At 37.9% G+C, this 22,395-nt stretch overlaps 2 protein-coding genes across 8 annotated transcripts in view; both read right to left on the bottom strand.

The window, feature by feature from the left end:
• LOC5577718 (high affinity cAMP-specific and IBMX-insensitive 3',5'-cyclic phosphodiesterase 8) overlaps positions 1 to 22,395 on the bottom strand; it is a 730,891-nt gene that overhangs the window by 629,418 nt on the left and 79,078 nt on the right. The window lies entirely within an intron of this gene.
• Positions 7,813 to 10,078, bottom strand: LOC5569171 (serpin B5). Its single transcript, XM_001658315.3, has 3 exons — positions 9,948 to 10,078; positions 8,951 to 9,884; positions 7,813 to 8,887 (listed from the first exon to the last, which is right to left on the bottom strand). The coding sequence occupies exons 1-3, from the start codon at positions 10,071 to 10,073 to the stop codon at positions 8,700 to 8,702; spliced, it is 1,248 nt and encodes a 415-aa protein (XP_001658365.3). The 5' UTR covers positions 10,074 to 10,078; the 3' UTR covers positions 7,813 to 8,699.

Genomic DNA, 22,395 nt, shown 5'->3' with positions numbered 1-22,395 from the left:
CAGAAAAGATGATTTAAGAAAAATAAAAAGCAATTTAATAGTTAATGTGTCCTCCTTTGGCCTTAAGGACTTGCTGGAGGCTCTTCGGCATGCTTTTCACCAGGTTTTGTAGGTGTTGTGGATCTAGTTCTTCCCAGGCGCGCTCCAAGGCTTCAAAATAATTATTTTTGTTGGTAACACCAGTTTTTTCAACCCTAGCATCGAGAATCGCCCACAAATTCTCGATGGGGTTGAGGTCTGGGCTTTGTGGAGGCCATTCCAGCGGTTTAATCCGACAAGACCGGAAGAAAGACTTGGTCTTCTTTCCAGTATGCTTCGGGTCGTTGTTCTAGAGAAATATGAATTTCTCTTCAAGGCCCGTCTGGATCAGCGAAACCTCCAGATTTTCCAGCAAGATGTTAATGTAGGAATCTGCCGTCATTATTCCGTCGATTTTCACGACGCTTCCTACTCCACTCCATGAAAAACACCCCCAGACCATCACATTTCATCACATCACACTTCCATGCGTCACCGTTCCTTGGATGTGGCGCTCCTGAAGCTCGAGCTGTCTAACCGAGAGCGGCGGGCTCGTGTGTGATGCAGAGCACCACATCCAAGGAACGGTGAAGCATGGAGGAGGAAATGTGATGGTCTGGGGGTGTTTTTCATGGAGTGGAGTAGAAAACCTCGTGAAAATCGACGGAATAATGATGGCAGATTCCTACATTAACATCTTGCTGGAAAATCTGGAGGTTTCGCTGATCCAGACGGGCCTTGAAGAGAAATTCATATTTCTCTAGAACAACGACCCGAAGCATACTGGAAAGAAGACCAAGTCTTTTTTCCGGTCTTGTCGGATTAAACCGCTGGAATGGCCTCCACAAAGCCCAGACCTCAACCCCATCGAGAATTTGTGGGCGATTCTCGATGCCAGGGTTGAAAAAACTGGTGTTACCAACAAAAATAATTATTTTGAAGCCTTGGAGCGCGCCTGGGAAGAACTAGATCCACAACACCTACAAAACCTGGTGAAAAGCATGCCGAAGAGCCTCCAGCAAGTCCTTAAGGCCAAAGGAGGACACATTAACTATTAAATTGCTTTTTATTTTTCTTAAATCATCTTTTCTGGGGCCAAGAAGGAAGTGGGCACTTATTTTTGTCACTACTTTTTTTTCAATACAAATTGATTTTCTTTTTCTTTAAGTAAAATTCTTTTTTTTATCAAAATTTCGTAAGTGCAACTTTAAAAGAACATCAAAAATAAAATATCACAAAAGATTTAGGTGTGTTAACTTTAATTTGAACCAAATCAATGAGAGAAATTCGAAAACTGGTAAGGTGGGCACTTTATTTTGCCTCTCACTGTAGGTCTACAATAGCCCTATTTAGCACGAGACATGAAAAATGAACTGTCGCACGATATGTATTGGAGTTCAATTTCAATTGTCCCTAATTATAGGTTCCCTCGGGGACATCCGGTGGTCCCGGAAGTAGTCACTGTAGTCAACTATCCATTTTGAGTCTACAGTTGCCCTATTTACGACAAGACATGAAGAATGAGCCGTCGCATGATATGCTTTGGTGTCAAAATCGAAATGTCCCCTATGCAAGGTTCCCCCGGGGCACTGGGCGGCGCCATGAGTGGCCAAATCTGTACAAGACTCATTTTCAACTTATAATAGGGTATTTTATGATAAGCTAGGGAGAAAACAATATTGCGCGACATATTTTGAGTGAATAAATTGTTTGATCCCAATTCGGATCCACTACCGGCACCGATTCCGGGGAAATGGCCATATATTGGTTGTTTCTGGACCAATATTAATACTTGGCGCACCAATCGCTTCAGAATTAGATCTTCTATCTTCATGTGTAGTAAAATTTTGCAAATGCTAAAAACACGTCATAATTTTACTGCATAAGACATGTTTCCGGAAATCCGGATTATCACCGGTATCCGGTGGTCATAGTTCATCTCCGTGGATGCACCTCAAAACTAGATTAGTTGACCCGTCCATTACTTCTTAAAGAATTGAAATCGGTCAATTTTTGTCAAAGTTACAGCATTCCAAAGTTGGCCCAATTTTTGCCTGTCCCAGTTATTTTGACAACCCCCTGTATATCAAATATTCCATCATTTGCGATACTTTAAAAATGGGGAGGGTACAAAAAAGGGGGGAGGGCTCCCTGCAAATCTTATTACAACTCTTCATATTGTATTTAAAGTTGAAAACATTATATGGCACATGAATTCACCTGTCCTGAATATAAAACACTGTGTCGGTTTATTGATTAGATTAGATTTTTAAATAAAAAATGCAAAAAGTTCAAGTATATTTTAAAAATAACCTGGGGCAGGCACGAACATTCTGAAAACGCCTTTATTTTTGTTTATTTTTATACTTTCAAGCCCGGGGTGTCCGGTCTCTGTGCATTCATATCGACTTTTTTTGTCGAACAGTGTAATGATAGCGAGTGTATCGAAAATTAATCGCAAACATTCAAAACGGTATATCTAAGCACACAGTTAATCTTTTTGAAACCTTTTTCCAAACAAATCATCATTTTGTCATCAAATATTGGAAAATATGCAGTATTAATATAAATACAACAAGATTTCTACAGGTTTATGTGTCTTCTGAAGATTAAATTATTTGTATTGAACAGAATCAATTAAAAAATATAATATGAAAAAGTTTTTTTTTCTTTTTTGAAAATGTGTGTACTTCATACATTATGTAAAAAAATATTGCGCTCAAAAACCTCAATTTTTGGAATAAGGTCTGTTTTCAAAAGTCACTATTCTATAAATAAATTTTGAAGCTCTATCAGCAATGGCGTAGCTAGATTTGGAGGCCCGGTGCGTAGGTACATTTGGCGGCCCTTCAAATACAGGTTTGCAAAATATGCCAAAATAGGGGATTAGAAGCAAATGGGCGTAAGTGACACAAGCTTTGTTTTGAGAAAATCAGTTTTGAAGTTTTTTTCAGCATCTTCTATTCCACATAAATTGTATAAGAGCCATAAAACTAAGCCAATCTTCTACGAATTTAGTCGATTTTCCTATTGGACGGAAAAAATATTTAAAAATGCCATTAGAAAGCTATAGGTATACTTTTGGGAATAACTTTGGGAACTTTTGGTATACTTAACTCAAAAGCGATCAAAATGTCACTTTCACACCTTTTGAATTTTGACCCCTCTTTTGGAAGAAAATTTCGTGTTTAAAATGTCAAAATATATTCTGCCAGTAAAAATTTACCCATTCGAGGGCGTAGCCTGGAAGTAGTTTTTGATATATGAAAAAATTGCTTCAGAATTTTCTATATATTTCTGTTTAAAAAGATTTTTAAGGTATTCTTAGATAACTAGGATAACTAGTACGGTATTCAGTAGTATGCTTACAGTTATTGCTAGTTGAACCCTTCGAAGATTCGTGAAAAAAAAATCATGGGGCAAATCATTGGAAAATATCTGGTGACTGCACTGGACAAATTCCTGACATTATAGTATTGCGTTAATCACCAATCAAACAATTGTTTGATGCAGACTAAGCAGGCAATTAAGATAAAATGTTTGGTTTTATCATTGATGTTAAGCGGAATTCCCATATAAATTCATAGAGGTATACTTAATACAATTTTGAAATATACCTTGCAAAAAAACATGCAGAAATTGTCCTGAAACAGTGTCATTATGGATTTCGTTAAGATTTGTTTTATTGTCTTAGAAACTTGTTGTAAAACAAGTCTTACAAGAAATCTTGGAAGAGTATTTGGAAGAATTTGGAAGTATTTGAAAAAACTGGTACAAAAGCTAAGGAGTGTTTGGGGAAATTACTGCTTTTATCATTTAAAAACTTTTTGAAGTAATGGACGAATTCACGAGTGACTCCCTGTGAAATTTTCAATTATCTGGCGAATTCTCGCAAACCTATAAGTTGAAGACAAAAAAAACCTCAGGGATACATTCGAAACAATTAAAAGAATTCCTGGAGTTATTGGTAAAGGAATACTTGAGAACAACACCGGATTTCTTGGCCAAGGATACGTCAAGAAATGTCTACAATGGTTTGGGAAAATGGTCAGAGGTCTCCTCAGGGAAATTCTTGGTTGAAACCTTATTAAAGTCCTAGAATAAATCCTGTAGTAATTCTTGAAGAATGTTTGAAAAAGCCTGGTGTCAATTTTTTAAATCCATATGGCAATTTCATTAAAACCCCTCAATGAATTGACGTCCACATAGAAACGGTTAGATTAGTTATATTATAGTTATTTTACGCCCGAAGCAAATCTTTTAGAAATTACAAGAAAATTTTTGGTGGCATTGCTCAGAATATTTAGTAGAGTTTCTACATGAAAGCTCTGGAAAAAGTTCCCTGGATTTGTTGATAATTTCAATTTTAAAGAAACCCAGTTAAAATCAGTGGTGGAAAAGTTCGCATCACGAATCAGCTCACGAGTGCATACCAACGCATAATAAATATCACAGACACGCGAACTGGCTAGGTGTGAGGAGTAAGTCCGCACCCGTCTGCTCGGAAGAACATGCCAAAAGAAGTAGCCACAAATTCAAGAACGTTTATTCGCGAGTAACCGAGCAAAGTGTGATTTATTATGGTTTTGACAGACAAATTAATTGTATAACCATCAAATCGGCAGTAAACTACTAGTTTGTAGTCAAAAAAATGGAAACCATAGATATCAGAGGAGAGCAGCTTTTTCTCAAAAGCACACAATGACACTGAACAGCTCCGAACACGTTCACGAATCACTTTAGCTTCGGTTACTCGGGAGCACGACAGATGCGAGTAAACCAGCGCTCGGGAGCGTTCGGTTTCGTCTTTGTTCCAGTTCGGCAGAACTGTTTACCACTTTCCATCACTAATTAAAATTTCTGCAAAAATTCGTAAAAGAAATAATAAACGGATTTTTGGCATTATTTTCTCGTTCTTACTAAGAAATGTTGGAGGAATCTCTAGATGCGTTTAATGAAAAAATGTTGTGAAAATTCATGCTATAATTTCATTTAAATTACCAAAAGAAATTGTTAAAAAAAATCTTGATGAAATTTCAAGGGTCACCGAGAAAAAAAATTGGATGGTTTTTGGAAGATATTTAGGGATGATTTAAAGAACAATATCGTAAAAAAATCATAGATGGGGAGTGTACAGTGAAACCCATCTAGGAATCATCAAATTATTTCCCAAAACAATTTCAACAAATCATTGGTATACTTTATAGCAGATACGCTGGAGAAATACCTGTAGTTATCTTTGAAGGATTTTTTTTTTTTGAGATAATATTGATACACAAATTATTTTTGTTTCATGTCACCACGTCCCTGAATTAATCAAAAGTTTTGAGTTGGAGAAATAAGATTTATTATTCTGTTGAATATATTAATGGGGGTTATTACGAGTAATCGAGAGATTTTACTATTTAATCAAAAGGAAATAAGTCATAAGTGGCTGGAGTATTCTGCAAGTTTGTGTTACTTCCGAAAGTAGAAATCTTTGCCAAACGAACTAACCAACCACAATTCATTGAGAATTTTGTATTGAAAAACATCATATGTTTACTAAATGTTGTCACTGACTGTATTTATGAATTCAAAGTCAAAATTAGACTCAACCTGTTCAAAATAAGAATCTGGGCCAACTTAAGAAGGCAGGATCGGTCATTGATTTCGGAATTTCTAAAAGCAGTTCTTCGTTCAAAATCAAGAAAATGTGGAGGAGATTGTGTTCACTGTATTCTATTCTCCAACCGAAACACATTGAACATATTATCATCGAATAATTTTTAGTTTTTGATAGAAAAACTGCTTTTAAAACTTCGATGATGAAGATGGTTACGATGACGGAGCGTTGAGCGTTAAGTATCAACATCAGGGTCGCATTCAGCTATAAAAAGGCTCAGTTCTCTCATGCGTACAATCAATTTTGTTGTTATAATAAAATAACTTACAAAACAAGTACCTGTGAAGGCCCCTTAAATGTGGGACCTAAAGCCATCCAACGCCACTCTGAACTTAGTTCTTAAGTATAACGAATAAGGGGCTGATACAAGTCTCCTCCAAAACTTGTGCTTGCCAGGCTCATTTTCTTTTTGGGATTTTACAAATTATCAGTCTCTCACAAGCTATGACGAACATTTAATGCTCTGTGAAATCCTCACTATGATTTTGGGGCCCCCAGGAGCTCGGAGCCCGGTGTGGACTGTCTGTCAAATACAGTTGCAATTATATAGCGCACCAGTTTTTGCATACATTACTTCATGATTATGTAAACAAACTTTTATAATCAAATTTTTTTTTTGTTTTTCTATAGGTCGATATTGTCATCAACGTGCAGAAAAAAAACAGGACCCTCAAAAATCACTTTTTTACATTTAAATTTGCTTTCAATTGCTGATTAATAATTTTTTCGATACATTTTTTTCCTATGCCATGAGAAAAAAATATTAACACAAATAAAGAAAATTTTATTGAAAGTTGACACATTTTATGCCATTCCAATTTCTTAGGGGTGTGCAAGATTTTCTTCACTATCTGTTAGTAATTGGAAAAAATCTCATAAAAAATAAAATAATATAATAAAAATAAAATCATAACTACATCATTTTACATACATTTTAGGTATTTCTAATATTGTTTGAGACTACTTTCCGATATACTCCTTATTGACTAACTTTGTCGAAGACGCCATCTTTCTCAATGGTCAGCCTTGGCAAAATCTAGAATCTCTTCACTAGAATAATGATAGCCCTTAAGCTGTCGAATAACTTTGTCGAAGACGCCACCTTTCTAAGTACTCAGGATCCTGAGATTTCTGCAAAACATAAAAAGCAAAATTTCCATACTCACTAGCGTGAAAGTTTCATGCTCACTAGCGTGACGAAATGTCGAATCTATCGACTTGAATAAGAGTCATTCAAAACATACGTTCATCATTGTCTATGAAAGTGTGACAGTGGAGTATTAGGTATGGGAAAGTCCAGAAATTAAAAAAAAAAAACTATCTAAGTCATATTTTAATCTTCCCAAATGCTAGCCCTTCAGCTATTGAATAACTTTTTAGAAGACGCCATGACTTCAAGGTCAGGGTCCTTAGTTTCATGCTCACTAGCGCCATCTGGTGGCGGAATTCTGCATCTGTCTGACAACAGCCCTTGAGCTACTGAACAACTTTGCCGAAGACATCGACGTTCCAAATCATCATGATCTAGATTCTATAGATATCATATGTTACAAAGGTTACAGTCTTATCCCTTAAGGTTCATATAGTGCAAGTCAGAAAAAGCGCTTCTACCGGCCAAGCTCTCAACTGGACGGATCACTTAACGCAAACGAGATATTCAACGACACTCCCAAATTGATGAAATCCCATAAGCCCTGGGTCTCCTTTAACGTGCCCTATCAATGTGTCTTATATGAGACCTGACTGTATTTAGCTTATTCGTACCATTATATCGATTTATGAACAAAAGGTCGAAAGACAAAAGGTCGAATATGATTTTTCGCTTTTCTGAATACAATGTGCAACACAAAATGCATACTTAAACTTTGTTCAAGATTAGATTTCAATAACGTGCAGAAAATTTGATGTATTGAGTTTTATCGATTTTACTTGGGCAGTATTGCCAGCTACGACATAGTTTTAAACCGTTCATGAAAAGATGGATTGCAGTTGAAGAGTATTCCTATGTTGCTAAGCATGCTATTTTTAATACGCTCAAATTTTATGATTTTTAACATTTTCAAATCTTCTTAAACAATGTTGCCAGCCACATTAACATTTGTGTTTTGTGTTTTTGTTTATTGTATAGCATGCAATACTTCCTTCAACTTTGGTGAAAATTTAGTATCGTAGTTTTGAGAATTCATTGAAAAACATAATTATATACTAGATTTTATCGACGATTTTCTTTACGAAATCGTTCAACTGAATATCACGTGTTAAATAATTATAAATTTTTGATTTGTAAATAATTTTTAATGGAAATATTAAGACCAATATACCCTTTAGAAAACTGTTTAATATGGTATGATAAACAAGGTTGTAGAGTAATATTTTCAGTAAATTTTATTGTTTTTTTTTAATTGATGTTTTTTTAAAGTGCTGTAGCAGTGTTGACCAGACTCATTTCCCCGAAATTCGAATTGTGAAGCCATGAACTGTTATAACTGTGCGTTGTATTCCTGAGATGGAGGGGGAGGTGGTTGGGCTTGAGTGTTGCACATGGGACCCGACAGTTTCGATCTCGGTGGGCCGTAATTCAAGTTTCGGTGAAATGATTCGAACTCACTCACTCACTCATTTCATTTGACCGAAACTTGAATTGTGGCTCTCTGGGGTCAAAATTGATCGATTTTGTGTGCAGTACTGAAGCTTAACCATCTGCTTTTCTATCTTAGGAGCATAGAGCATGGTTGTAGTACTTCGTGGCTTCGTAGTTCGGAAAATGTTATTTTCGGGGAAATGAGTCTGAACAACACTGTGCTGTAGGTTCTTAAATTTGCAAGTTTCTTCTGTATGTGAATCAATATGCCTACGAATCTGGAAAGTTCATTCAAGAAAAGTTGTCGATAACGAATACTGTTATCAGCTAAGAAACCCGAAGTGTGAATAATGAGACGAGAGAATTAGAAACAAATGATATTTCAACTATATAAAATATATCGTAAATTTATGTTTTTGTGATATATATCGATCGTTATTGATATCGCGGTGGCCTGTCGCATGATATTTCATCCGACTCCGGTCCAATATCTTTCGGAGTAGATGCCGTCACCATGTGGCCTACAATGATTGGGACAAGCTGCGTTTTCTCAAATATCACAAAAATGAATGGCTGATGTGCGATAAACAAATTTCCCATTCTCCTGTCAACGTACATTTTAGCTAAAAAGACAATTAAGAACAGTTTATGAAAAATTGTCGTATCTCGTGTTTACGCTATATTACCAGATTGTTCTCCATCGTGATCCATGACCAGTTTCACTTTTTGAATAACATCCCCCAACGGAACTGCGTTTTTGTTATCAAATACGTGGAACACCGATTCATTGAATGCAGCATTAAATCCAAACTGCTGCAGGATTGATTTGGCTGAAAACTTTATTCGCAACGTGAACTGAGGAAGCCGAACATCCGTCTTCGAGAAAGACATTTTCGAGTAGATGTCTTTGAACCTTCTGTGATTCAAACTTTTGATCAACACACCAATGTCAGCCTTCACCGGCATCATCAGCATGCACGAAAAAGAGCTTCCATGATGAAGTGGCAATTCAACAGCTTCTACATTCCACTCAGAAAAGTAGCCATACTTTAAATATTCCTGCAGATACATGAACCTCATCAAGCCTTTCGATGTCGAATTGGTGTAGAAATTGCAGGTTGTTGTATGCTGTTCTTCAAACTGATAACTCCACAGGCCCTTGAATATCCACGAGTCAGCAATTAAAAAATCCAAATCGCGATCGATGTCAGAAGTGCTCAGAAAATTTTGCATACCACTTTTGGAAATGTTTCGCATGGCAGCGTTAAACCTTCGGGACATCTGCTTTGGACTGCCAGGTCTAAGAGATCCCACGAAGATGGCACAACTGTTGGGAAGATCCCAGAACGAATTTGTCTTCTTTTCACGTCCAATCACCGCTGCTAGCGTGGTTGTGTTGAAACTGTTTTCCCGCTCTAACATTGCCCTCTGGGAAGAATATCGACGTCGAACCAAATCTGGTAATTTGCCTTTCGGATTAAACTTAAGTACATTTTTGAGCTGTTCGGAAAGAGCAGCTGAGGCTGGATTGGTGCTAACGGTTAACTGCTGTAGGCAGACGAATATCTTACGAAGAGAGTACGGTGCAATTGCTAAGTTTTGTGTGAAACCAAGTTGTAGCTAAAAGATGGAATGAGACCAGTGTGAGTATTCATATAGATATTAGAATCAATGCATGAATACCTTTTTATATAAGTCCCAAGCAAATTCTGCCTGATAGTCTATCGCCATTGGTTTTGAGAGTGGCGTATCATCCTGTGTGAAACACACCAATGGGAAGGTGACTAATATTACTATCTTCAGATACATCTTTTATCGACTGTTTCAGGTGATGGACGTGAGAGATGATTTAAATACTTGCGAAGCTTTGAAACAATGTATTCGATTACATCTGGATAAATATGTTTTGTCGTTGATTGATGTCCTGTCGATAATAGTATGTTAACAAAGATTGACTGTACCATTAATTTATAAAGCTTAACTGTAGTAGTGTTGCCCATAGATAAGAACTAAGTATGGCTTTATATCGGAAGGTTATTCATAGTAAGGAAGACCACTTCGGAGATTTCTCCAGGAAATTCTACTGCCATCAATTCAGATTTTCCTTAAATTATTTATCCTGGATTACCTGAAGCGAATCCCTCACAATATACTTTACTTACTTTTGCTGGCTCTACGTCCTTCAAAACATGACCTGGGCCACAATGTTACGCCAACTAACTCGGTCCATGGCTGCTAACCTCCAATTTCTCGATCGCCCCACACTTCCAAGATCCTGCTCCACTTGGTCAAACCACCTAGCTCGTTGCGCTCCCCTTCGTCTTGTACCGGCCGGACTTGAGGTGAACACCATTTTTATGGGATTGTTGTCCGGCATTCTGATAACGTGTCCCGCCCAACGTACCCTTCCAGCTTTGGCGACTTTCTGGATACTGGGTTCACCATAGAATTGCGCAAGCTCGTAGTTCATTCTTCTCCTCCATACACCATTCTCACAGACTCCGCCAAAGACCGTCCTAAGCACACGTCGTTCAAAAACTCCTAGCGCTCGCAGGTTTTCTTCGAGCATTGTTCACGTCTCAGTGAAGTTTACCAGACCGCAAGGTCTTGTGGATTACGTAGTAAGCACGACTTCCGGCAATGATACGTCTTCGAATTTCTCTGCAGCAGTTGTTATCCGACGTTATCAATGATCCGAGGTAGACAAATTCGTCCACCACCTCGAACTCATCCCCGTCGACCATCACGCGTTTCAATGCGAGCTCTATCGCGCTCGGTTCCTCCAGCCAGCAGATATTTTGTCTTCGTTGTATTTACCTTCAATCCAACCCGATCTGCTTCACGTTTCAGCCTGGTATACTGTTCAGAAACCACCTGGAACGATCTTCCGACAATGTTCACGTCGTCAGCAAAGCAGATGAACTGGCTGGATTTATTAAAGATCGTGCCCCGCATGTTGAAGCCCGCCCGTCTCATAACACCTTCTAGCTCAATATTGAACAGGAGGCAGGAAAGGCCATCGCCTTGTCGAAGTCCTTTGCGTGTTTTAAACGGGTCCGATAATGCACCCAATATCTTCACACAGCACTGTACACTATCCATCGTTTCTTTGATCAGTCTAGTCAGTTTCCCGGAAAAACCATTCTCGTCCATAATCTTCCACAGCTCTCCGCGGTCGATGGTATCATAGGCCGCTTTGAAATCAATGAATAGGTGGTGCGTAGGGACTTGATATTCGCGACACTTTTGGAGGATCTGCCGCAACATAAAGATTTGGTCTGTCGTCGATCGCCCGTCCACAAAACCGGCTTGATAACTTCCCACAAATCTGCTTGCCAGTGGCGATAGACAGCGGAAGATGATCTGGGAAAGCACTTTATAGGCTGCATTAAGAATGGTGATCGCTCGATAGTTCTCACATTCTAACTTGTCACCCTTTTTGTATATTGGGTATATTATTCCCTCCTTCCACTCCTCCGGTAGCTGTTCTGTATCCCAGATCCTGGCTATCAATCGGTGCAGACAAGTGGCCAACCTGTCCGGGCCCATTTTAATAAGTTCCGGTCCATCCTCTCCAGCTGCTTTGTTGTTCTTGAGCTGTTTGATAGCATCCTTAACTTCACCTATTGTGGGAGTTGGCACGTCTCCCTCATCCGCCGTACTGATGAAGCCATTCCTCCTGCTGTCTTGATCTTCCTCCTCTGCGCCATTTAGTTGTACATCGTAGTGCTGCTTCCACCTTTCAATCACCTCACGTTCGTCCGTCAAGATACCTCCATCCTTATCCCGGCACATTTCGGCTTTGGGATTGAAGGCTTTGCGCGTAAGTAATCAGTTGCGACTTCGGGTAGTTTGAGTCGTTCCAGATTGTACCGTGGCGGGCGTCGGTACCGATAATGTAGTTCACAACGGAGAGTCGTTGGCGCACTTTAACCGTCATTAGGTAGTGGACCGAATCGATGTTTGCGCCGCGATAGGTTCTGACGTCGAGAATGTCCGATAAGTGTCTTCCATCAATCAAAACGCGGTCGATTTTCGATTCAGTCTGTTGGGGTGATCTCCAGGTGTACCGATACAGGAGGCTGTGCTGGAAGTAGATACTACGTATGTTGTTTTTAGAGGCGGCGAAATCAATCAGTCTAAGACCGTTTTCGTTCGCAAGCTGGTGAGCGCTGAACTTCCCTATAATCGGTCTAAATTCCTCCTCCTGGCCAACCTGAGCGTAGAGATCTCCGATAACGATTTTGACATCATGCCCAGCGAATACAAACTCGTATACGATAGCGCATAAGAGTACAAAAGTGGAGGCGATATACGCACATGTACCATTAGGCTGTACGCTAAACGTGCGTTTATCGCCTCCACATTTGTACTCCTATATCTCATCATAAACGATGTTGTGTTTGCTGGGTGGCTTGGGCAGCCGTCGTATTCACGTTCCAGCTGCGCGTAGAAAGCGTCCTTATCGTCATCGCTCACCTTGCTAGGTGAGGGCTGTGCACGTTGATTATGCTGATATTGAAGAAACGGCCTTTGTTCCTCAACTTGCACATTCCCTCACAAACCAAACTCAAAAATATGGTAATTACAAGCAAAGCTATTTGTTCATAAACTATGAACAATACACTAAGGTTTTTTTTTACACGGTCCCCCGTGCCGTGCAAAAAAAATCCGTGCAAAAAAAACCGTGCTCATTCTGGAATTTGTGTTAAAATAAACCGTAGTAATTCTAGAATCCGTGGAAAAAGTACCGTGTTAATTCTGAAATCCGTGTGAATAGGAAAAAAAAGCCGTGTTAATTTCGAAATCCGTGTAAATAAGTAAAAAAAACCGTGTTATTTCCGAATTTTGTGCAAAAAAAAGTACCGTGTTAATTCCGAAAGGCGTGTAAAAAAAGCCGTGTAAAAATAAAGCGTGCAAAAAAAAAACCGTGTAAAAAAAGACTTTAGTGTATCCTAAAATGAGCAACACCAAAGATGAAAAGAAAGATTCCTTATCACTTGCATATCAAACATGTTAAAATACGGTAGTTGAAAATTAAAAAAAAAAGTTTGATGATCCCACCTTCATTATCTTTCTTATCATCCTTACAATGAAAATTAGTTTTCTGTGAAATTTTCAGCTTTTTCTGGAAAATGTCAATCCTCAATCAGGGGAATTGCTGATGAAACAAAAAATTTTGAGTTAAATTTGTTTGGATCTTTATGCAGAAGTTTGCGGCGTTAAATTACCATATGGAGCAAAATAATGACAAACAAATTTCTAGAGAAGTTCTTGGAGATATTTCTGAAAAAATCTCGGGAAAGCGTTTTGCAAGAATTCATGAAGGAATCACTGTAGAAGTTGCTAAAGCAACCTTTGAATAAATTTCCCAAGAGAACCCTTTAAAAATCCTAGAAGGATTACCTGAATGTGATTCCTGAAGGAATCTTTGAATAAATTCCTGGAGTAATCCTTGGAGGTATTTCAGAACGAATTCTATAAGATATTCCTGATGGAATCCTTGAAGAAATCCTTGTGGGTATTTCTGGAGGTATTCCTGTGAATATTCATGGAATAAACTCTGGAACTTTGAAGAAATTCCTGAAATAATCCTTGAAGGTATTTCAGAACAAATTATTGGAGATATTCGTGATGGAATCCTTGTTGGTGTTTCTGGAGGTATTCCTGTAAATATTCATGGAATGAACCCTGGAAGTACTTATGGAGTATTTTTCTCGTTGAATTAGTGAACTCGTGCATTGGTCCATAGGGCTCCGTGCTGTTTTGATTGTGTATGGGATTTTGAATCTCTCTGTCTAAAATTTTGTAAACAAAATCTTAGGATTGAGTGATTTTTGGAAAAATATTTTTAAAATAAATTTTCTACCATTTTTAGCATCTATACTTGAAAAATTAAATTCGTTTAGACCCCTCATCAGTTCACTTTTTTCCTTGTAATGGCTATGTTAAATTCCAATAAATTGAAAATTGTACAATGGAATTGTCGTAGTATAATTCCAAAAATTGACAGATTAACAGCAATGATAGCAAATTTCAATTGTGATATTTTATGTTTGAATAAAACTTGGTTAGAGGATTTCAAATCTTTTCGAATTCCATCATTTAATATTATTAATGGAGGTGTTTTAATTGGAATTCGAAAAAAACATTGAGTTTAGGTCTTTAAATTTAGTTACTAATTCGCAAATTGAATGTGTTGCAATTTTTGTAAAACATAATGGTTTTCAATTTTCTATTATTAGTATGTATATACCTTCTAATGCACGTTTTTCTTTAAATTATATCAAATCAATTTTAAATAATATTCCTGCTCCATTTACCATACCAGGCGATTTAAATGCACATTATTTGGCATGGGGAAGTGACAAAACTGATGGTAGGGGATCTTTGATGAATTTCAAGTTCCTGATTTGACAAAAAATGTCAAACACATTATATTGTATTAATGGTAAAAGAAATTTTACATGAATTACATTCCAAGGGATTTTTAATCAAATTAGTTTGGGTTCCAGCTTGTAAGATTCTGTCCGTCCGTCTCTCTCCGTTGCCAACCACATAATCCCCGACCTTTGTTTATGCCCCTCCTGTCAGTGCCATGCAATGCAAGGTTAATTAAACTCAAGGTATGCACCTTCAGATGACGATGCGATACATCACAAGGTATGCCATAAGAGGTGCTTACTCTTAGTACTTTTAGCAGTATACTACAATCTCCCCTTTTCAATAAAAATGCAACAAACTTACTGGATAATATTTAAATAGAAATTTATATCGTTTTGAACTTGAACAAATATTATTCCCTTTTGGTGCTATGGTTACTATTGGCTCTTCAAATAACATGCATCAATTGTACATGCGTTTCAGTCTCTTTTGCTGATTGAAGTATGAACTCCTAATCATAAACAAGTTTTGTATTCAGATTTGTATTATCTAAAAGCACAACAAAATCTGTCTATCTCTCTTAAATAGTTCTCAACAGTACCTTCCTCTTTTTTTCTTTTTTTTTCTAAGCTTATACTATCCCAGGAAGGAAAGTATGCTATTCCAGAATTCATAAACTCCAAACAATATTTGAAACACAAACACACAGACATAGCTCATGTAAAATAAATTATTCATCGCTTCACAATGAAAACACCGCACGAACATACTCGACAAAGGTAGAGTTTAGTTCAAAGTTTGCCTGATGCGTATAATACTAAACAAACTCCCATGCAAGCCATGTACGTTCGTACATTCAGTAACTTCAGGCAGATCAATGTAAAAACGATCTTACACTATCGACTTAGCAACTCACCCGAGAACTTCATATACAAATTAAATTCATCATTACCGCGCGTTCCAAGTCCATCTATAACACTTACCGACATCCAAACGTTATACATAGTTTGCTATTGATTTCTATTGAGAAATAGTAATAATTTCAGAACGCATATGTATTTTGCTCTGAAGTTCACTATCACATCCAGTGGTGAAATACGGTGAACAAATTCTGTTAATATGTTGCAAAATAATGCTACCATAACTTGTATTTCCGTTGATTCATGCTGCATGCTTTATTTGCTAATAATCGCCCAAAATAAACGACATTCGACATTTGTTTTACTCTGGTTCTACGATACATGAAATATTGAGCACATCGGTCGTTATTTGTTCGAGAGCGTGTGAGCGTTGCTCCTGCTTAACTTTTGTTTATTTGCGATTCATTTCCACCACTGATTACATCCACACAAATGGTACCAACACACTTGACCATTATAAACTTTATAAGCCCCTTAGAATCAACTACCCTCTAAACTAGTGTAAAGTACAGCACCTTTCTGCCATACAAGAGTATATTTACCAACAGAAGCTTGATACTATCCAACTTCCATCAATATTATTCAAACGCTAATAATATTACGAAATATTCGTAAAACAATATCCCTTAAGCAACTAAACGAGCTATTCATTGCACAACTTATTGGAGTCCCAACTGAATGCATAATAGTGGAAGCATTTTGTTAAGGTATTTTTGATTGAATCCAGTAAATAAACTTTAGTATGAATTAATATCGAAACGCGTGCACATGTTGAAATTCTCATTGATACGAGTGCAAGCAACTGTTTTACATTCTGTTATTTTCATCCATTGATCCTTTGATCTAGTATATCGGTTTTCATTCAACAAAACTTTTGGCATTTCGCTCGATCATTGACTTAATTAAATTCCATAATAACCAAAACTATAACTTCAAACAGGACGCCACCATCGTGTTAAGTTTTTCTGTGAATTGATTCGTAAGTGTAACTGATTGTTTGATGCGTCATCAATTGGTAACCCCTACACAATACAAAGTCAACTCATGCTAATGCATCTACTGCGTGCCATCTTTTACACCATTGCTTTGCATTGTTTTTTTTTTTTGTATTTATGTATGAGGCTTTACTGTATCAATTCCTTCGGCTGCTTTCAGCAATACCCCGACTATGAGCAGCATTACAAATCTGTCAAATATTTTCGGTCCTTTTCGAATACAAGCTAATGAATATTTCAGCAGTCAATAACAAAGCTTGTATTCGGTCTTGCCTCGACCCAGACACGCATTTGTCCATCATACTAACGTGATTACCTTATGCTTTTCTGTAGTCAGTAGTTCAAAGAAAAACTCGAAAATTTCCAGCCCAAGAACACGTTGAACCAACAAGAAAAGGAATCACGAAAACAACCAACCGAGTTTAGTTATACAACTTTGCAACATAACTCCGATGTTCTGTATTTGTTAACAACCTCATTAGGTTTTTAACATCATTGAGAGGAAATTCAGTCACGTTCACCTTACAGAATCATTGCTTTAAAGAGGTTTTCAGGCAAACTGCCACGAATAGCAACGTATGGTCCATCTTACACAAGTCGATTTCCTGATAATGAAAACGTATCGATGTTTGTATGACGTTATATGAGCTTTCGGTCAGCGTCAGTCCAACAAGTAAATGCATGCTCGGCAGCAATTCTGTTTATGTTTGCTTTTTTACAGCAAACAAAAGCAATGTTTTGACAGTTCCCACAACAAACAAAGAGAATTTTGCCAACATTACACTACTACGCAGGCGGTTGGATTGGTATATGGACCTATGCACGGGTTCACTATCTGACGTTTTAGCGGTGCCGTGTTATTTATGGGACCATAGCAACCAGTGAATTCAGCACCGCTCAAACGTCAAATTAGTGAACTCGTGCATCGGTCCATAGAGCTTAGTAACATTTGAACTCACGAACACTCGCATACTCCCCTGAGAAACGTGCACACGCTCTCCAGACTCATCAAAATGCTGTATTATTCAATTTGAGCAATTTTCACCCAGATTCTGGGTGGTTTTTGAGACAAATTGCATATTGTTTTCCTCTGACTTTCACATCCACATCTACACTAGGGCATCCATACCATTAAGCGTGTTAACCACTATTACTGCAAACCATGTCTATCACCTACCGCAATGTTCTCGCAGTCGAAATACGCATAACAATCACTTTCTCAGTTAACCAATCAAAACTCTTCCTATCCATAAACGACAGATTACTGACAACTACTATACAATTTTCTTATTGGGTACAGTTGGAGTAGCACAAAATTCTATATTACCCACTGGAAACCAAGGCGGGTTCACTTCACTACTCTGGCTAATGCACACACTTTGCTGGCCACTCTTTCAATCACTCTTCCATCTTCCAGCACAGGCACAAAACTTTAGTACAAGGGACATCTTGTCCTTGATCTCTTATTTCAATCTGATGACTTGTATGACATATTATGTCCAGAACTTAGAAAACGAAAAACATGCTATTTCGCAACCTATCATGTCGTCATCAAAAACAAATACATCGATCATTGAATGAACTGGAGATCCACTGCGTACTGCAAAATATTTCGACTGGACAACAGTCACTCCACATCGCCGGTACTCAAACAAAGATCGCTACTTGCTCTCATGCATGACTCCAGTACAAACAAATAATAGTTAGTGACCCACTCTTACTGCCTCTACAAAACAATTAGAAAAATCATTCTCTGTCAAACAGACGCCCACGCAACAGAAGAAAACCTCCTAGGTCCTATGCAATTCAGTTGCATTCTTCCAAAACTCAATCCCACTATGCTGCGCTTGCGCTCGTTCAATTACACCTTTATGACAACCGCATTGCACTTCTGAACCTATGACCCAACTCTGAACTATGATTTTCATCGACTCAGTTCAATTGCAATCCTCCGTGGGAAACCGGGTGTTCTTTTTCTGCTTCATTTCATCAAATCTCTTCGATTATAACCCCAGATACTTCCTGATATGCACGTCGTGAACTCTTGCAAATTTTATACGAATGCCAACCAGCCATATGCATGCTCGATACTCTTTAGAAGCATTCTACCACTTCTCTCATTTTGAAATCCTGCTGATTTCCGCCATATAAATTTCATCAGGATAATTCCTGTTTTCAAAATATGCCATCCGGGGAATTCTACCAATTCTCGCAATTTTCTCGGGAAATTCTTTCACATTTCCGCCAACGCCATGAGAACCAATCTGGTTCTCTCGAACTTTGCCCCCGGGAGAATTCTATCAATTCTCGCTTTTCATTCAAGGGAAATCCTACAGATTTCCGCCAACGCCATGAGAATCACTCTGATTCTCGCAAAGTTCGCCCCGGAAAATTCTGCCCAATTCTCGCTTCAGAAACATTTCGCATGTTTTCTGGCACTTCTTCACACCAGATTTGCACAAATCGCACATTCCTCCGACTTCATTTTGTGAATCCAATCACCAACAGTTGATTTTCTGCTAATTGCATATTTAGGGTGATGTGCTAGTATCCATCGTATTAAGCATTGATCAGTGAGTGCTGCAATTTTCCCAGTATTGCAGTGAATGATGCTGATACAAACCGGTGCCAAACAATTCTTTCTCAAAACGGCTTTAGCATTGTACAATAACATTTTGATAAATCTTGATCTGTTTTTGGAAATAATGCAAAGAAAATGCATCTTATCGTATTCTCAATCCGTCGTATCGTTTTCAACTCCGTCGCAATCAGTTTCCAGATTCGTCCCACAACTTACGGCTCACTGTGATGTATTGAGTGGTTAAAACACAATATATCAACGCTATAATAAAATGTTTTACTAGAATATATAGATCTACGGGCATCTCCCTCCATGGTCTAATCCACTGGTGTACTAAATTTGCTCGGTCTGAGAATTGTGACACTTGAGCGGGGCACGCTCCCGTATGGTCCCCACGTGATCTGGACCCGCTCTTGTGTCAAAATTCTTCGACCGAGCTGGTTTAGTACACCAGTGGATAAGACCATTCCTTCAGCATGATGGAATGTACTAATTTCCTTTAAAATTAATTGCTCTTCATCAAAATTCAACCCAAACATATGAACACAATTCCTTTTGACCGTACAATTATGGCATTTGCTCACAGTACAGCGAAAACAACACAATCAAAGGAATTGTATTTTTACGTCGAGCGTCGCGCACACATTGATGCGCACAAGCTTTTTTTCTCAGTACGACGGATTGAGCTTTGTTTACATTCTCAATTATACGCGGCGGTGGATGAAATTTCGTAAAGTTTGGTAATTAATAGGGTCCTAAAGCCCTGTCCCAATTTTAGTGCCAAACGCTTAAGTTTAGGCCAAGAACCCATGTTTACTCAATTTTTTAATGTTTTCCGGTAGTTTAAGTACAAAAAAACATTTTTTATGTTTATTTTAGATTTTGTCACACCCTTTGGCTTAAACTCAAATTTTGGATGTATTCAAGATTATTATAATGACAGGTTTACCGATCTTAGCAGTCAGTGGGTGCGCGGTGTGGTTAGATGCGGGGAAAGCGGAAGTGATTGTTGGCGAGTTGGCTAGCTGGCGGGTTTGTGTACTCAACCGTTTCTATGGGGTTGTTAGGGAATGTTTATTCCAACAAACATAAACACAGTGAAGTGAAAGTTTTCTCCAGCATTTTGTCGCGAATCAAATTTTCGTCTTTAATGTAGTATTCCGGTTTTTTGTTTCGAAGAAAAGCAGATTATTTGAAAAATTGGTTTACAATTGAATGTAATGCATGTAAATGTGGAAATTTCGAATAGTGCAGCGGGTAAGAGCCACCCACCACCGATGGTCTATCGATGAAAGAGAGGATGCGCCACGGTGTCGCCGTCTGACGATGACGGTTGTATTCTTGTAACTTTATCTCGTAAGTTAAGTCATTCTACTATCAGTGCATTACACAGTGAAGTAAATTCAGATACTTTGCCGCGTATACCACACAGATGTGGGTGTAAAAGAAACATTCTATACCTACTTTGTCACGCCATGCATCTGATATCCAAACAACCAAAACAAACTCGCCAGCTGTCCCTTGGCATTTCAAAATGGCGGAATGGGAAATCTGACACATTGGGGTACCTCCCTTCTAGATACCTTGGATGTATTTTGTTTTCCGTGTCCCTTCCGAAATGTCAGATAGGAACAACCCCAGTGTTAAAACTAAAGCCTCTGTGGTGTTTTTGTCTACTAAGCGAACGTCAAACATGATCTTAAGTGTCAAGGTTCATTTATGGACCCAATTTTTAAATTAAAGTTTAAACATGATATAGCCGTTATTTGGGCGGGAAAAATTGCTGAAGTAGATGCAGTGAGGTGTTCTTTCGTGTTATGGAATAAAAACAAGATTTCATTAAAAATTTTAGGACCCAATTGAAATTTTACGGCGTGTGATTGGAATGAAATCCTTCAGTAAAGAAGTACGAAGGTTTTCCATAGTGAAAATAAGTGCCCGGCGAAGTAAGTCACCCACGGGGGCGGGAAGAAACTTGTGTTCGAAAGTGGTGTGACTGATGTCGATCGCTAAGCATTTCTCTCAAATCGTGTTCGTCCATGCGATTTCGGTGAAAAAGTGCAAAGTGGATGATTGAACTGATGTTATTTATCGAAATACAGTAGTTTCATTGCATTTTTGGTGTACAGGTGGACGAATCATAAAAGCTTTGACAAAATTACATTCGAAAATTAAGCTATGTTGCAATACCCGCCGTAGTGGAACATTTTAAGTTTGATACGACGAATAGTAGCTCTTACGACGAAGTAGAACGAAACCCTACCTCATTTTGTTTTCTCCTCGTCGCCAGCTGTAAGATTCTGTCCGTCCGTCTCTCTCCGTTGCCAACCACATAATCCCCGACCTTTGTTTATGTTCCTCCTGTCAGTGTCATGCAATGCAAGGTTAATTAAACTCAAGGTATGCACCTTCAGATGACGATGCGATACATCACAAGGTATGCCATAAGAGGTACTTACTCTTAGTACTCTTAGCAGTATACTACACAGCTCATTGCAATATATATATGGAAATGAACAAGCTGATTGTTTGGCAAAATTAGGTGTTTTTCGTGGTACAACATATAAACGTGTTATTTACACTTCTGAATATTTTTCTAAATTAAAAAAAGATTCTTTAAAAATTGGCAGACTTCATGGGATACAAGTAATCAAGGAAGATATCATTATTCTATTTGTCCTAAAGTGAGTACAATTCCTTGGTTTAAAAAATTATCTGTGGAGCGTAATTTTATAAGCTCGTTTTCTAGATTAATGTCCAATTATTATATTTGCAATTGTTATCTATATCGTATGAATTTAAATGACTCCAATCTTTGTGAATGTGGTAGATTTTATGAAGATATTGATCACATTGTATTGAAATGCTCTCATTACGTTTTACCCAGAAACAAACTTTTCAATAAAATAATAAATTTGGCATATTAAATTCCAAATTCAGTAAGAGATGTTTTGGCTCAAAAATGTTTTCTGATAATGAAAAATATATTTGAATTTTTAAGGCTAAGTAGCCCGTCATTCGTTTTGGCAACAATGATGACTTTTCAGCTTGCATTTCAAATTGATAAGACTCAGTCCTGATAGTTTATAATGACTTGAAAAAGTATCATGCATAAAGTATGCTGATACTTTTTCAGCTGTGTCAGTGCAAAACTAACTGACTTTCTTTGATTCGAAATCGTGAGATGAATTAGCAACAATCATCAACGACGCGTACAAATTCCAATGACGGCCTACTTCGCCTTAAACAAA

The sequence above is a fragment of the Aedes aegypti genome, chromosome 2 (genome assembly GCF_002204515.2).
Source record: "Aedes aegypti strain LVP_AGWG chromosome 2, AaegL5.0 Primary Assembly, whole genome shotgun sequence".
In the NCBI taxonomy this organism is placed as follows: Eukaryota; Metazoa; Arthropoda; class Insecta; order Diptera; family Culicidae; genus Aedes; species Aedes aegypti.
The sequence above is the reverse complement of the archived record's forward strand: the minus strand, read 5'-3'. Positions and strand labels throughout refer to the sequence as shown.

Excerpts from the sequence above, each read along its gene's own strand:
- LOC5569171 (XM_001658315.3), bottom strand. The coding sequence starts at position 10,073 with ATGTATCTGAAGATAGTAATATTAGTCACCTTCCCATTGGTGTGTTTC. Across the intron at positions 9,885-9,947 it reads CTTGGGACTTATATAAAAAG|CTACAACTTGGTTTCACACA; the intron begins GTATTCATGCAT and ends TCCATCTTTTAG. Across the intron at positions 8,888-8,950 it reads TCACGATGGAGAACAATCTG|CTAAAATGTACGTTGACAGG; the intron begins GTAATATAGCGT and ends TTGTCTTTTTAG.